General features: G+C 44.6%; 1 protein-coding gene across 1 annotated transcript in view; it reads left to right on the plus strand.

Moving 5' to 3' along the window:
* Window positions 1–17,259, plus strand: part of gabrg1 (gamma-aminobutyric acid type A receptor subunit gamma1) — a 182,357-nt gene extending 165,098 nt beyond the window's left edge. Inside the window, exons 7-9 of the mRNA XM_067988234.1 lie at window positions 8,528–8,680; window positions 12,898–13,100; window positions 16,981–17,259. Coding sequence (XP_067844335.1) covers window positions 8,528–8,680; window positions 12,898–13,100; window positions 16,981–17,259 — 635 coding nt within the window. The remainder of the gene's footprint in view (window positions 1–8,527; window positions 8,681–12,897; window positions 13,101–16,980) is intronic.
* Window positions 17,260–17,583: the final 324 nt, after the last annotated feature.

Here is a 17,583-nt window from a genome sequence, read left to right on the forward strand (position 1 = left end):
GCCTGATACGATGGGACGTCCGGGTGTGTTGGCTTTGTGTATCTTTGGGAGGCAGTAGAAGTCTCCCACGCGGGGATTACGTGGGATGAGAATGCGTAGGATGCTTTGAAGGTCTGGATCGAAGGTCTTGATCAGTTTGTTGAGCTGGTGGGTGTGTTCTTTGGTCGGATCTGCGGGTAACCGTCTGTAGTGTTCCTGGTTGTCCAGTTGTCGGTATGCTTCTTTGCAATAGTCTGTTCTGTTCTGTATGACTATGGCTCCTCCTTTGTCCGCTGGTTTGATGACGATGTTGCGGTTGGTCTTGAGAGCGTTGATGGCGTTGCGTTGTGCTCGGGTGACATTCTGGACTGTCTTCTGAGTGCGGCTGATGAATCTGGCATTGACGCATTTCCTGACAGCTTGAGCATACATGTCCAGCTGAGGGCAGCGACCCTCCGGAGGAGTCCAGTTTGACTCTTTCCTCTTCGGTTGCTGTACCGCGGATCCCTCTGTCTGCTGTTCCGGATCGTCGATTGTCTCATTGGGTTCGCTGCTGAAATCTTGGGGTTTGTGGTAGAATTCCCGGAGCCTCATTCTCCTGATGAATTCCTCTGTGTCCGCCGCGAGACTAGTGGGGTCCATTTTGGTAGTGGGGCAGAAATTGAGCCCTCGGCTGAGAACTTCGATTTCGTCTGGTTGAAGGGTGTGGTCGGATAAATTGACAATAGACTTCCCTGTGGTTGCAACCGTGGTACCAGGGGACCAAGATAGAGTCCATACTCTCAACCTGTACTCAGGACACAGCAGACCAGCTACGTTATACCGCCAAACAGACGAGGCAACGGAACTACGCTGCCTACATGAAAACCAAGAGCAGGAAGCTTGAGAAACTCGGCATCACCACCAGCAACGACCAAGCTTCCCCTGGTACCACGGTTGCAACCACAGGGAAGTCTATTGTCAATTTATCCGACCACACCCTTCAACCAGACGAAATCGAAGTTCTCAGCCGAGGGCTCAATTTCTGCCCCACTACCAAAATGGACCCCACTAGTCTCGCGGCGGACACAGAGGAATTCATCAGGAGAATGAGGCTCCGGGAATTCTACCACAAACCCCAAGATTTCAGCAGCGAACCCAATGAGACAATCGACGATCCGGAACAGCAGACAGAGGGATCCGCGGTACAGCAACCGAAGAGGAAAGAGTCAAACTGGACTCCTCCGGAGGGTCGCTGCCCTCAGCTGGACATGTATGCTCAAGCTGTCAGGAAATGCGTCAATGCCAGATTCATCAGCCGCACTCAGAAGACAGTCCAGAATGTCACCCGAGCACAACGCAACGCCATCAACGCTCTCAAGACCAACCGCAACATCGTCATCAAACCAGCGGACAAAGGAGGAGCCATAGTCATACAGAACAGAACAGACTATTGCAAAGAAGCATACCGACAACTGGACAACCAGGAACACTACAGACGGTTACCCGCAGATCCGACCAAAGAACACACCCACCAGCTCAACAAACTGATCAAGACCTTCGATCCAGACCTTCAAAGCATCCTACGCATTCTCATCCCACGTAATCCCCGCGTGGGAGACTTCTACTGCCTCCCAAAGATACACAAAGCCAACACACCCGGACGTCCCATCGTATCAGGCAACGGAACCCTGTGTGAGAACCTCTCTGGATACATCGAGGGCATCCTGAAACCCATCGTACAGGGAACCCCCAGCTTCTGTCGCGACACTACAGACTTCCTACAAAAACTCAGTACCCACGGACCAGTTGAACCAGGAACACTTCTCACCACGATGGACGTCTCGGCACTATACACCAGTATCCCCCACGATGACGGCATCGCTGCGACAGCATCAATACTCAACACCAACAACAGCCAATCTCCGGAAGCCATCCTACAACTCATCCGCTTCATCCTGGATCACAATGTCTTCACCTTCGATAACCAGTTCTTTACCCAAACACACGGAACAGCCATGGGGACCAAATTCGCACCCCAATACGCCAACATTTTCATGCACAAGTTCGAGCAGGACTTCTTCACTGCACAAGACCTCCAACCAACACTATACACCAGATACATCGACGACATTTTCTTTCTATGGACCCACGGCAAGGAATCACTAAAGAGACTACACGATAACATCAACAAGTTCCATCCCACCATCAAGCTCACCATGGACTACTCCTCAGAATCAGTTTCTTTCTTGGACACACGAATCTCCATCAAAGACGGGCACCTCAGCACCTCACTCTACCGCAAGCCCACGGACAACCTCACGATGCTCCACTTTTCCAGCTTCCACCCTAACCACGTCAAAGAGGCCATCCCCTATGGACAGGCCCTGCGAATACACAGGGTCTGCTCAGACGAGGAGGAACGCGATGGACACCTACAGACGCTGAAAGACGCCCTAGTAAGAACGGGATATGACGCTCGACTCATCGATCGACAGTTCCGACGGGCCACAGCAAAAAATCGCATAGACCTCCTCAGGAGACTAACACGGGACGCAACCAACAGAGTACCCTTTGTCGTCCAGTACTTCCCCGGAGCGGAGAAACTACGCCATGTTCTCCGCAGCCTTCAACATGTCATCAATGAGGACAAACACCTCGCTATGGCCATCCCCACACCTCCACTACTCGCCTTTAAACAGCCACCCAACCTCAAACAGACCATCGTTCGCAGCAAACTACCCAGCTTTCAAGAGAACAGCGTCCACGACGCCACACAACCCTGCCACGGTAACCTCTGCAAGACATGCCAGATCATCGACACAGATACCACCATCACACGAGATGACACCACCCACCAGGTGCATGGTTCATACTCCTGTGACTCGGCCAACGTTGTCTACCTCATACGTTGCAGGAAAGGATGCCCCAGAGCATGGTACATTGGCGAGACCATGCAGACGCTGCGACAACGGATGAACGGACACCGCGCAACAATTGCCAAACAGGAGGGTTCCCTCCCAGTCGGGGAACACTTCAGCAGTCATGGACATTCATCCACCGACCTTCGGGTAAGCGTACTCCAAGGCGGCCTTCGAGACACACGACAACGCAAAATCGTCGAGCAGAAATTGATAGCCAAGTTCCGCACCCATGAGGACGGCCTCAACCGGGATCTTGGGTTCATGTCACGCTACACGTTACCCCACCAGCGAACAAATGTTATCTGTTTTTAATATAATGGGTCATTTGCTGGCTCTCTCTGCCTTCCGGATGTTTCTGCCTCTCTCTGTGTTTTTTTTTTCTCTGTTTTTTTTCCCTGTTTGTTTTTTTGTTGAATGTGTATTCGGGGGTTCTGCAGATGACACCTCTCTGTCTGAACACGGTGATTGCCTTGGCAACGGGCAGTTGCAGGGGCAGTCTGTAAACACCATGTATTATTCAATATGTATAAATGCGTAGGCTTCAAGGAGATCCTGAACATTTACCTGAGGAAGGAGAGAATCTCCGAAAGCTTGTGAATTTAAAATAAAATTGCTGGACTATAACTTGGTGTTGTAAAATTGTTTACGATTTCCATTCAGGCAGCATTCCTGAACTTACGAATAGTTTCTGATAATCTTTGCAACAGAACTGATTGCATTTTCCTCGCTTACATTAGAAATTGTGTTTGCAGTTATTCGGTTTACACAGAACTCATTTGCATTCTTAATTTCTTCATGTGAGTAGGTTACGTGGACATGTGAGGTGCTGAAAGTCAACACTGTTACTAGCTCCAGAAGCAGGGAATTATGTTGGGACCTGGATATGCTGGCTCCAGGCCTTACATTGGGGAACCAATTGGGACTAGAAGGGATGAAGTTTCTTTTTTTTTATTCGTTCATGGGATGTTGGCATTGCTGGCAAGGCCAGCATTTATTGCCCATCCCTAATTGCCCTTGAGAAGGTGGTGGTGAGCTGCCTTCTTGAACCGCTGCAGTCCATGTGGTGAAGGTTCTCCCACAGTGCTGTTAGGAAGGGAGTTCCAGGATTTTGACCCAGCGACGATGAAGGAACAGCGATATATTTCCAAGTCGGGATGGTGTGTGACTTGGAGGGGAACGTGCAGGTGGTGTTGTTCCCATATGTTGATGCCCTTGTCCTTCTAGGTGGTAGACTTCGCGAGTTTGAGAGGTACTGTCGAAGAAGCCTTGGCGAGTTGCTCCAGTGCATCCTGTGGGTGGTACACACTGCAGCCATGGTGCGCCGGTGGTGAAGGGAGTGAATGTTTAGGCTGGTGGATGGGGTCCCAATCAAGCGGGCTGCTTTGTCCTGGGATGGTGTCGAGCTTCTTGAGTGTTGTTGGAGCTGCACTCATCCAGGCAAGTGGAGAGTATTCAATCACACTCCTGACTTGTGTCTTGTAGATGGTGGAAAGGCATTGGGGAGTCAGGAGGTGAGTCACTCGCCGCAGAATACCCAGCCTCTGACTTGCTGTTGTAGCCACAGTATTTATGTGGCTAGTCCAGTTAAGTTTCTGGTCAATGGTGACCCTCAGGATGTTGATGGTAGGGGATTCGCCGATGGTAATTCCGTTGACTGTCAAGGGGAGATGGTTAGACTCTCTCTTGTTTGAGATGATCATTGTCTGGCAATTGTCTGGCGCGAATGTTACTTGCCACTTATGAGCCCAAGCCTGGATGTTGTCCAGGTCTTGCTGCATGCGGGCACGGACTGCTTCATTATCTGAGGGTTGCGAATGGAACTGAACGCTGTGCAATCATCAGCGAACATCCCCATTTCTGACCTTATGATGGAGGGAAGATCATTGATGGAGCAGCTGAAGATGGTTGGGCCTAAGACACTGCCCTGAGGAACTCCTGCAGCAATGTCCTGGGGCTGAGATGATTGTCCTCCAACAACCACTACCATCTTCCTTTGTGCTAGGTATGACTCCAGCCACTGGAGAGTTTTCCCCCAATTCCCATTGACTTCAGTTTTATTAGGGCTTCTTGGTGCCATTCTCAGTCAAATGCTGCCTTGATGTCAAGGGCAGTTACTCTCAACTCACCTCTGGAATTCAGCTCTTTTGTCTATATTTGGACCAAGACTGTAATAAGGTCCGGAGCCGAGTGGTCTTGGCGGAACCCAAACTGAGCATCGGTGAGCAGGTTATTGGTGACTAAGTGCCACTTGATAGCACTGTCGATGACACCATCTATCACTTTGCTGATGATTGAGAGTAGACTGATGGGGTGGTAATTGGCCGGATTGGATTTGTCCTGCTTTTTGTGGACAGGACATACCTGGGCAATTTTCCACATTAGAATCATAGAATCATAGAAGTTTACAACATGGAAACAGGCCCTTCGGCCCAACATGTCCATGTCGCCCAGTTTATACCACTAAGCTAGTCCCAATTGCCTGCACTTGGCCCATATCCCTCTATACCCAGATTACCCATGTAACTGTCCAAATGTTTTTTAAAAGACAAAATTGTACCCGCCTCTACTACTGCCTCTGGCAGCTCGTTCCAGACACTCACCACCCTTTGAGTGGAAAAGATTGCCCCTCTGGACCCTTTTGTATCTCTCCCCTCTCACCTTAAATCTATGCCCCCTCGTTATAGACTCCCCTACCTTTGGGAAAAGATTTTGACTATCTACCTTATCTATGCCCCTTATTATTTTATAGACTTCTATAAGATCACCCCTTAACCTCCTACTCTCCAGGGAAAAAAGTCTCAGTCTATCCAACCTCTCCCTATAAGTCAAACCATCAAGTCCCGGTAGCATCCTCGTAAATCTTTTCTGCACTCTTTACAGTTTAATAATATCCTTTCTATAATAGGGTGACCAGAACTGAACACAGTATTCCAAGTGTGGCCTTACTAATGTCTTGTACAACTTCAACAAGACATACCAACTCCTGTATTCAATGTTCTGACCAATGAAACCAAGCATGCCGAATGCCTTCTTCACCACCCTATCCACCTGTGACTCCACTTTCAAGGAGCTATGAACCTGTACTCCTAGATCTCTTTGTTCTATAACTCTCACCAACGCCCTACCATTAACGGAGTAGGTCCTGGCCCGATTCGATCTACCAAAATGCATCACCTCACATTTATCTAAATTAAACTCCATCTGCCATTCATCGGCCCACTGGCCCAATTTATCAAGATCCCGTTGCAATCCTAGATAACCTTCTTCACTGTCCACAATGCCACCAATCTTGGTGTCATCTGCAAACTTACTAACCATGCCTCCTAAATTCTCATCCAAATCATTAATATAAATAACAAATAACAGCGGACCCAGCACCAATCCCTGAGGCACACCGCTGGTCACAGGCCTCCAGTTTGAAAAACAACCCTCTACAACCACCCTCTGTCTTCCGTCGTCAATCCAATTTTGTATCCAACATTGTCGGGTAGATGCCAGTGTTGTAGCTGTACTGGAACAGTTTGTCTAGAGGTGCGGCTAGTTCTGGAGCACAAGACTTCAGCACTACAACCGGGATGTTATCGGGGCCCACAGCCTTTGCTGTATCCAGTGCACTCAGCCGTTTCTTGATATCACATGGAGTGAATCGAAATGGCTAAAGACTGGCATCGGTGATGGTGGGGATATCGGGAGGAGGCCGAGATGGATCATCTACTCGGCACATCTGGCTGAAGATGGTTGCAAACGCTTCAGCCTTGTCTTTTGCGCTCACGTGCTGGACTCCGCCATCATTGAGGATGGGGATGTTTGCAGAGCCTCCTCCTCCCGTTAGTTGTTTAATTGTCCAACACCGTTCACAACTGGATGTGGCAGGACTGCAGAACTTTGATCTGATCCGTTGGTTGTGGAATCGCTTAGTTCTGTCTATAGCATGTTGCTTCCGCTGTTTAGCATGCATGTAGTCCTGTGTTTTAGCTTCACCAGGTTGGCACCTCATTTTTCGGTACGCCTGGTGTTGCTCCTGGCATGATCTTCTACACTCCTCATTGAACCAGGGTTGATCCCCTGGCTAATTGGTAATGGTAGAGTGAGGAATATGCTGGGCCATTGGATTACAGATTGTGCTGGAATACAATTCTGCTGCTGCTGATGGCCCACAGCGCCTCATGGATGCCCAGTTTTGAGCTGCTAGATCTGTTCTGAATCTATCCCATTTAGCACGGTGGTAGTGCCACACAACACGTTGGATGGTGTCCTCAGTGCAAAGACGGGGCTTTGTCACCACGAGGACTGTGCGGTGGTCACTCCAACCAATACTGTCATGGACAGATGCATCTGCGACAGGTAGATTGGTGAGGACAAGGTCAAGTAGGTTTTTCCCTCGTGTTGGTTCGCTCACCACCTGCTGCAGGCCCAGTCTGGCAGCTATGTCTTTCAGGGCTCGGTCAGTAGTGGTGCTACTGAGCCCTCTTGGTGATGGACATTGAAGTCCCCCACCCAGCGTACATTCTGTGCCATTGCTACCCTCAGTGCTTCCTCCAAGTGGTGCTCAACATGGAGGAGGACTGATTCATCAGCTGAGGGAGAGCGGTTGGTAGTAATCAGCAGGAAGTGGTCTGCCAACCTCTTACAAGGCCAGCAGTGTTGGAGGGGGCGTGACTGGGGGCAGGAAGCCTCAGTGTACCGGGCTGCCAAACAACGGTAGGAGCCTCACCCGGGGTCCAGGCTGGGATTGTGCATGATTTTTTTTTATTGTGTAATGGGAGTCATTGGGAACATTCCTTAACTCCTTCCCGGAGAGCCCTGACATCCCCCAAATCCCAGATGACCATTTCTTTCACCACAATTTGGGACCTCTTCAGCAGGCTGGTGCCCAAGATGCATGCCATTTACATGTAAGACATGGAACTACTTCTGTCCCGTGTACTCTGGTGGAGTCAGAAGCCAAGGTCCTCGGTGGATGCATCCCGGTAATTACACCAAGATGCACTCACTACGGATTTTCAGATCCTGACCTGCACTCCCAGGTGAGGCACATTACTGATGTTTGGTGGCCAGGTATACTAGATGAACTACTGCTGATCCTATGCCAGATTCCTCTGAGAACTGGGGAAATGGGAACTTCTGGCATTGAGAGTCCCCCCCCCAACCCCATGCGGTTGCTCTTGTAAGGGCAGAGGCCTCACACCTTTGAAGACCTGTGGATTCCCTCACATGGAGCTGGGGCTTAGTGTAAATGGGCCTTGGCCTTATGTCTGGCCCTTCCAGAGTTACATCAGGAATACATCAGAAGAGCCTCAGATTTTCAGCCACATCAAATCCACTGACACCCCACTACGTATTGCTTATTTATTACCATAGTTTCATTTTAGCACTGTGTTGGAACGTCAGTGTACTAACTGGCTGCCACAGATTAAAGAAAATGTTCCCTCACCAGCCTGTTCATGTGGAAGCTCTCCCGACAACACCAGTACATTGTGAATAACTGCAAATACACCTTATAATATAATCGAGGAAGGTGCAATCAATTCTATTGAAAAGGTGATCAAGAAATATTGGGAAAAACAATTCCTATTTATTGGCTCATTCTTAAAAATGCTGTTATTCTAATTAACTAAAATGTGATTTAATTTGTCTCTTTACAGGAGATTACATCGTAATGACAATATTCTTTGATTTAAGTAGAAGGATGGGGTACTTCACTATTCAGACCTACATACCTTGCTCACTTACAGTTGTCCTGTCATGGGTATCATTCTGGATCAATAAAGAGGCTGTGCCAGCGAGAACATCATTAGGTACGACTTGATTGCAAACAGTTTTCTGCTTTTTAAGTGTCAAAATGTTGAACTGTTTCTGAAGCAGCTGACATGCATAAACTGATTTGTTAAAACAGAAGTACACAAGAAAATAAATGCAGCTTAAAAGACAAAGACTTTTTAGTACATTGGTTTAAACCTGATCGAACTATAATTATATTGGTATTAAAGTAGCCCACAGGTTATTTGGGAAGACATCTTACAAGCATCCAGATGTTGAGATTGAGTAAATTGTTATGTTGCTCACTTCTGTCCACCTCAGGTGTAACATTAATTTTTGGAAGCACTGAATGTTGAGCTGTTGAATAATGAGGTGGATGGTATAACTCACAAGTGCCATTGGCATGTACAAGATATGCAAATCCCTATCATCTATGAGATCAATTCAATATTCAACAATTTACCCATGAGAATTTGTTTCTGCCACAGGATATAGTAACATAAGTTTTAAAAAAAAATTCTTAATATGGACTTTTCAGGGATAGCACTTTTGTAAGGCATTTATATTGCTTATCATGGTCATTATGAAATGGTTTCAGCATTCTAGTGATGCAGGAATCATCATCAATCCTGGATTTGATGCTGAGTGAAAAATAATTTAAGAAGGTAGTCTCTCGGCTTTACACAAATTGGTGCATGACTGAACCCTGTGCAAAAGCAACTTTTTAAAACCTTAATATTGAAAATTACAAGTTTACCAAAACGATAAATGCATGTGCGTATCCTGTCTGCTGGATAACTGGGGCACATTCCTCACCATGGCTGCTTGGCAGCATTTGGCTGCCATCTTCAAAATCTCTTTTAACTTGGGTCAAAGTTAAAAATCAAAGGCAAATGCAACCCCAAATAGTACTTTGTAATCATAGAATCATAGAAAGGCTACAGCACGGAAGAGGTCATTCAGCCCACCGAGTCGGCTCTATGCAAGAGCAATGCAGCTAGTCCCACTCCCCCGTCCTATCCTTATAGCCCTGCAATTTTTTTCCTTTCAAGTACTTATCCAATTCCCTTTTGAAGGCCATGATTGAATCTGCCTCCAGCACCCCCTCTGGCATTGCATTCCAGTTCCTAACCACTTGCTGCGTAAAAAAGTGGTAAATCTTTCTTAACTGTTATGGAATGCTTGAATGTATTTAGAAGTCCAAGTGAAACTTTGTACCGCAAACCTGAAAACCCTTACCTTTACCTCTCCACCACCTTTCTTGAACCCTCCACTGCTTCTGTGCTGCCAGACTGCTTGTCCGACATCCAGTCTTGAATGAACCACAATTTCCTCCTGTTAAACGTTGGGAAGATCAAAGCCAGTGCCTTCAGTCCCCGCCATGAATTCTGTACCCTCACCATGAACTCTATTACTCTCCCCAGGGTGAACAAAATTGTTTGTAGTCTTGGCATCATATTTGACCCTAAGCTGTGCCTTCAGCCATCCAGGCCCCATGTTCAAGAATTCTATCCCTAAATCCTTCTGGCTCCCTTTCCTCCTTTGAACCCTTCCATATAACCCACCTCTTTGACCAAGATTTTGGTCCCACCTCTTACACTCTCCTCCTTTGGCTCCGTGTCTACTTTTTATTTATGCCGCTGTGAAGGACCTTGGGATATTTTTCTATGTTAATGCAAGTTGTTATTGTTCTTGTTGCTGTACTAGATTGTTTTAAAGCTACCTAATATTTCCACAGTAGTATTGGGGCATATGTTTGGCAGCCATCCTTTAGGCAGGCTCTCAGCCTCCTCCAGGAAGTGCCTCTGGATTGGTGGTGGAGTATTGGTGCAGCAGGCTCGGAGACCTCCCACAGTGTAGGTGTGCCAGTAGCCTCCAAACTGCTGGCAAAACATACACATTTTTTCTTCAATTTATTCCCCTACTGCTACAGTTTGTGCAATGCATCCCTCGGTGGATGAATGAACAGGTTTTGCCATTGCAAAATAAAAGGACAGGTTCCCCTAACAGGCGCTCCTTTCATCTAAGTTTTATAGACAAGTTCCTAACTTTTGTCTTCTTGCAATACATCCACCCATATATGGTGTTCTGTATGCAAATATGGCCAGGCAGCAGAGGGTAGGAGGATGCAAAAAAAGATGGGGAAATGGCAGAACACGTCTTTGAGCAATCTTTCACTCCAAGCCCACCAAAAATAAACAAGATGTCGAGATGCCGGTGATGGACTGGGGTTAACAATTGTAAACAATTTTACAACACCAAGTTATAGTCCAACGATTTTATTTTTAATCCCACAAGCTTTCGGGGGCTTTCCCCTTCCTCAGGCGGTGTGGAAATGACAATTTCGAATCCTTCGCATTTTAAGATCACATAACAATGCCTGGTGATTACTGCCCGTTGCCAAGGCAATCACAGTGAGCAGACAGAAAGGTGTCATCTAAAAGGCCACCGAATATACAACCCCCCAAAAAAAAAGAGAGAGAGAGAGATAAGGAAGACAGTCAATGACCCGTTATATTAAAAACAGATAACATTTGTTCGCTGGTGGGGTTACGTGTAGTGTGACATGAACCCAAGATTCCGGTTGAGGCCGTCCTCATGGGTGCGGAACTTGGCTATTAATTTCTGCTCGACGATTTTGCGTTGTCGTGAGTCTCGAAGGCCGCCTTGGAGTACGCTTACCCGAAGGTCGGTGGCTGAATGTCCATGACTGCTGAAGTGTTCCCCGACAGGGAGAGAACCCTCCTGTTTGGCGATTGTTGCGCGGTGTCCGTTCATCCGTTGTCGCAGCGTCTGCATGGTCTCGCCAATGTACCATGCTCTGGGGCATCCTTTCCTGCAACGTATGAGGTAGACAACGTTGGCCGAGTCACAGGAGTATGAACCGTGCACCTGGTGGGTGGTGTCCTCTCGTGTGAACCAGGTGCACGGTTCATACTCCTGTGACTCCGAAAGCTTGTGGGATTAAAAATAAAATCGTTGGACTATAACTTGGTGTTGTAAAATTGTTTACAAAAAATAAACAATGCAGAGTGGGCAGGAAATCTCAGCACTTATCTTTATTTTAAACCCCGCAACATCAGCCTGATGCCTGAACTATAGTCAGGGACAATTTTAACTTGGGTTAAACACTTTTATAAGTTTAAGCATAAGCTAAGAAACTCAAGCAACTGAGTCCCTGACATTCTGACCAGATGATCACAAGTTTGAGCCTTGGCAATGCCCGGTGCTGCAATTTATGGCCTTGGTTAGCTGAGTTTTGTCACTTCTTGGGCAGCCTTTTTTAATGGAACACAATGTGGGAGTGCGGCAGGGAAAGCTGACATTGTTTAGCTTGTCAATTACTTCTGCAGCTGCTAACCATTGCAATGCAATGATAGCAGCCATGGAGAAGTTCACATTCTTGGTTTTCCCATCGTTAAGTGGAGGACGGTGTGTGTTAGCAAATAGCCTGCAGGAATGGTGTTTGAGATAACCAACAAAAAGAGCTTGGACAGTGAAAAACACTGATTCAGTAGTGATACAATTTGAAGACAAAGTTTCATGTTCTTGTTAGGCGGATTTCTTCCGTTACTGTCGCAACTATGGGTTGTTAATCCATCAACAATAACCTCTGCTTGATTCTAGCCTGAGTGGTTATAAAATAGCAAGTTTAATAGATTGACTTACAACAGAGTTGCACTGCAGCTGTCTTCAACATTACATTCAACAGTATTATAGTTATAATACAATTGTCTACAGACTACATTAATGACAAGCAATCAATACAACTTGACCTGTCCGCGAATCCAGGTAGATTAGACCTGACCTTTTGTGGACTGCCTGTGGCGATGGACTTCCGACCATCCTCTCTTGAGAGCTCTAACTTTTGGGAGGGAGCATGCCCTATCTTTATACTTTTCGGTTGCATCATTCTGTACGTAAGTACTGCTGGTCTTATCTCATGGTCGTAAAGCATCCCACTTTGCTGACTCTCAGAAACCACCAAGGATTGTTTGAATGTCTCGGTGTTTACGTAGCCTTTTATCGTTATCAGGTCTTAGTATGTTTATATTAGGTTAGGACAACCTGTCTCTTGAATCTTGCTGTTTTTCACTATTCTAATGCCTCGGCACTCTTTCAATGACCTCTTGGGTTTCTGTAAGTTATTTTCCTCACAGAGACGTAGACCTTTGCCCTCCTATTTTCTTTGCTAGTTTTAAACCATCTTCTTACAGCACTCCATGGAATTTCTAATAATTTCCATCTTTAACAGGTATCACAACAGTTCTAACTATGACGACACTAAGTACGATTTCCAGGAAATCGCTGCCGAAGGTGTCCTATGTGACTGCCATGGATCTCTTTGTGTCTGTTTGTTTCATTTTTGTCTTCGCTGCTGTCATGGAATATGGAACTCTGCATTATTTTGTTAGCAACAGAAAAAGCAGCAAAAAGAAGCAGAAACCCAAACCAGCAGTAAGTTTTATTGTTAAAAGTATTATATTACTATTGCTTTTCAGTAAGATATCAGATTTTTTTTAAAAAAGCAAGTTCAATTTTAGAATATGATATTTGAGCCTTGAAATTACACTGTGAAAATATTAGCGTACAAACACTTAACATGTTTGTACAAAACCCTTTTGCCTACTATTTTAATGGAGGCTTCAACCCAAGCCATTAAAACAATGTCCCATCTGCTCTTTCAGGTGGATGTAAAAGATACCATGGCATTATCCAAAGAAAAGCAGGGAGTTCTGGTATCCTGGACAACATTTATCTCTCAAGCAACACCATTAAAACAGACTATCTGGTCATTTATCTTATTGCTGTTTGTGGGACCTTGCTGTGAATAACTTTGGCTGCCACATTTCCCCACATTACAACAGTGGCTACATTTCAAAAATATTTAATTGGCTGGGATGTCCTGATAAATGCAAGTTCTCTCTTTCTAAAGGAATTATTTGATATGGGTTAATTCCTATTAAATTATCAGATAAAGAAATTTCATCTGCAAGCTTTAAGCATTCAGATGGTAATAATCACATTGTAATTTCAAGACTTTGATATCCATCCTTTAGGAAACCATGTCAGCAGAAATTTATTTTGCATTGCAATATAATTACAAAATATGTTTTCATTATTGAAAGAGGTTGTTTGGGATAAGGCTGTTGAGTTGTCCACTGAAAACACAATATGGGCAATCTCCATTGCACTGTTCCTGTCATCGTTATAACTGAGATTTTGTGTACACCATTGTGGCCAGATGTGTATTGATGTGGCACTTAATGAGTTTTGTTACATGTTAAATCTTGAAGCAGTAACTAATCCACTGTGATTAAACTGTCTAAAATATGGGGACTTTAGCCCAGGCAATGTTTGTAACCTGCCCCACCAATATGCACGGACGTAGCCTTCTGTTTCCTCTCTGATGTGGCAAATCAGTGCCCTCTGGCACTTGAACTTGAGTGTCCTAATGGTTGTGTTATGAATGCACTCGGTTTCAGGAAACCATTTAATCCTTATACTTATCTTCTTCTATCTGTCATTTCACTTCTTAGTCTCTTATTCTTGTAATTCTGAAGACACAAAGTATCAGCATCAGATACAAAAAGCTCTAAAACTGGTTTTACGAGAATATTTCAAAGCCTTGTCTCGGTGGTACCATTCTCTCCTCTGAGTTAGAAGGTCATGGATTCACTCCAGAGACATGAGCACATTCTCTAGACTTACACTTCTGTGTAGCGCTGAGGAATTGCTGCACTATCGGAGGTGTTATCCCTTGGATGAGATGTTAAACCAAAGTCCCGTGGGTCATAAAAACTTAAGAAATAGAAGCAGGAGTAAGCTATGTGGCCCCTCGAGCCTGCTCCACCATTCAATAATATCATGGCTGATCTACTACCTCAACTCCACTTTCCAGCACGATCCCCATATCCCTTGATTCCCCTAGAGTCCAAAAATCTATCTATCTCAGCCTTGAATATACTTAATGACTCAGCATCCACAGCCCTCTGGGATAGAGAATTCCAAAGATTCACAACCCTCTGAGTGAAGAAATTCCTCCTCATCTCAGTCTTAAATGTCTGACCCCTTATCTTGAGACTCTGTCCCCTAGCACTGGACTCTCCAGCCAGGGGAAACAGCCTCTCAGCATCTACCCTGTCAAGCCCCCTCAGAAACTTATATTTCAATGAGATCACCTCTCATTCTTCTAAACTCCAGAGAGTATAAGCCCATTCTACTCACTCTCTCCTCATAGGTCAACACTCTCATCCCAGGAATCAATCTAGTGAACCTTCATTGCACCACCTCCAAGGCAAATATATCCTTCCTTAGATAAGGAGACCAAAACTGTACACAGTACTCCAGGTGAGGTCTCACCAAAGCCCTGTACAATTGTAGTAAGACTTCCTTACTCTTGTACTCTAACCCCCTCAGATGAGTGTAAAAGATCCCATGGCACTATTTGAAGAAGAGCAGGGAAATTCTTCTGGTGTTTTGGTCAACATTTTTCCTTCAACGAATATTGCCAAAATAGATTGTCTGGTCATTATCGCACTGATGCTTATAAGATTGGGCAATGCACAAATTACCTGCCGTCCATTATCAACTGTGACTACGCTTCAAAAGTACTTCATTGGCTGTGAGGTCATGAAAGACACTATATAAATGGAAGTTCTTTCTTTCTTTCAGCAATCGACTTCCAACCAGGTGTTTAAGTCAAATGGCTGCCAGTTACTCAGACTTACTTCCCTCAAGTTCCTATAATCTTTGGCTGAGGTATAGCTGGAACACTAAGTAGTTAGAGGGTGCCATATGGAGGAGGGTGAAAGGAAAATGGACATTACTAGCTTAGTCGATTTAAATCATGCCATTTATTGGGCAGTTCAGGAAGCACTACTAGTGGTGTCCACATGATCCTAATGTCCTTACTCCCCTCTGGACATGGACATATGGGAAGAATGATGAGCGAAAATGAAGAGAAAGGAAAGGCAAGAGAAAGCAAGGGCATTATCCACTGATTTCCTAGTTAGCTCGTAATGTACAAGCACATATATTTTATTGGAAGAATCTATACCCCATGAACCACTATAACTCCTCTTCGCTGATTCAGTTTAAAAGCTATATCAAATTTAATTCATGTATTTTTCAAACCTTGACACGTATCGAAATTTACTTGTGTAGAAAAACTGTAAGCAAGCATTAATTGATATACAGTGTAACATGAAAGATCATAAACCATATTGTTATTTGGATCCCACCTAACCCTTTACCTATTATAACTAAATATTATTGGAAGGCATCTTTTGGGCACAAGTTAAAAAACTTAAGACCTGTATCAAATGTTCTAATCAATTTCATATTGAATCCTAAGTCAAATTAAGGAATGCATGTAGTTCTTCTTCCCTCAAAATGTCCTAAAAATGATAACAATATTTGGCAGCACATTGCATTATGGAATCGGATCATGCTGCTGATTTTCCCACCTGCCAAGTTGTTGATCTAAGTCATGCTTGTGTGGGAAGTGCTGAACACAGGACAGGCATTTTCCCCCAGAGAAGGAGGGAAAACTGAAGAGTAAGACTCCCAGAAGCCAGGGCTTTGTTACAGAGCACTACTGGCAAAATCCTGAGGGCAGGCCACGTACCTGCATTCTCGCTCATGCATGACACTTGCAGGGACAGCGCAGGAACAGCAGAAGAAGAGAAAATCTGTCACAGGTCAATTAACAAGCGCAGATGAAATCTTTTCCTCAACCTATAAGCTGACATGCAATGATACAGTAGTCACTGAGATATTTTAAAGACTTGCTTATACTTTTTATTGGACTGATATTTGCATGTCATTGGCAAGAGGATTGATAACCAAAGGACTCAGATTTATGGTAATTGGCAAAAGAACCAGAGGGGAGATGAGGAGAATTTTTTTTTACACAGCGAGTTATTATGATCTGGAATGCACTGCTTGAAAGGGTGGTGGAAGCAGATTCAATAGTAACTTTGAAAAGGGAATTGGATAAAAACTTGAAAAGGAAAAATTTGCAGGACTATGGGGAAAGCAGGGGAGTGGGTCTAATTGGATAGCTCTTTCAAAGAGCCGGCACAGGCTTGGTGGTTCGAATGGCCTCCTTCTGTGCTGTATCATTCTATGATTCGATGATTTATTGAAGTGTCAAGACTGATGCTCGATGAGCTGCAAATTATGTCAGCATCTGCACTTCAAACATGCAAAAGGTTTTCTTTCCTTTCTGTTTCTGAGACAATTAATTAATCTTTGTTTTATTGACCTTTATCAAATTCAAAGCCTAGCTGAAAATTAAGATTCATTAATATGACTTTTTTCATTCTATTTGCAGAAATCACCTGTTATTAATGTCCGTCCAGGATCAACATTAATTCAGGTGAACAACATCGCACACCTACAAGAACATGATGATGATTATGGCTATGAGTGTTTAGATGGCAAAGACTGTTGCAGCTTCTTCTGCTGTTTCGAGGAATGTCGTACAGGAGCATGGAGGCAGGGTCGAATACATATCCGTGTTACCAAAATTGATTCCTACGCTAGAATATTCTTCCCTACAGCATTCGGTCTGTTCAATCTGGTTTATTGGATCGCGTACCTTTACCTTTAAAAAAAACGTTTGGTGACTTAGTAAGAAGAAGATGAATAAATCTGCAATGGTAGAATTTTAGCCTTTACAATGTTTGATTGTGTTGAAATCATAAAAATGCAATGGTTCAATATTATTTAACACTTGCAGCAAAAGAAGAATAATGTGAAAAAAATCATTTTTCTATTATCATCTTTGGATCAGTTGACTAACTGCCAAATGTGCAGCTTACCTTGAATTCTTGTGCCATATACACGAGTCATGCACATTTTCAAATAATGATATTTTTCAAGGCGTAAATTTGATAAAATACATCCATTTATATTCATTTTAACACTTGCGTTT

Source organism: Heptranchias perlo, chromosome 1 (assembly GCF_035084215.1).
Source record: "Heptranchias perlo isolate sHepPer1 chromosome 1, sHepPer1.hap1, whole genome shotgun sequence".
Taxonomy (NCBI): domain Eukaryota; kingdom Metazoa; phylum Chordata; class Chondrichthyes; order Hexanchiformes; family Hexanchidae; genus Heptranchias; species Heptranchias perlo.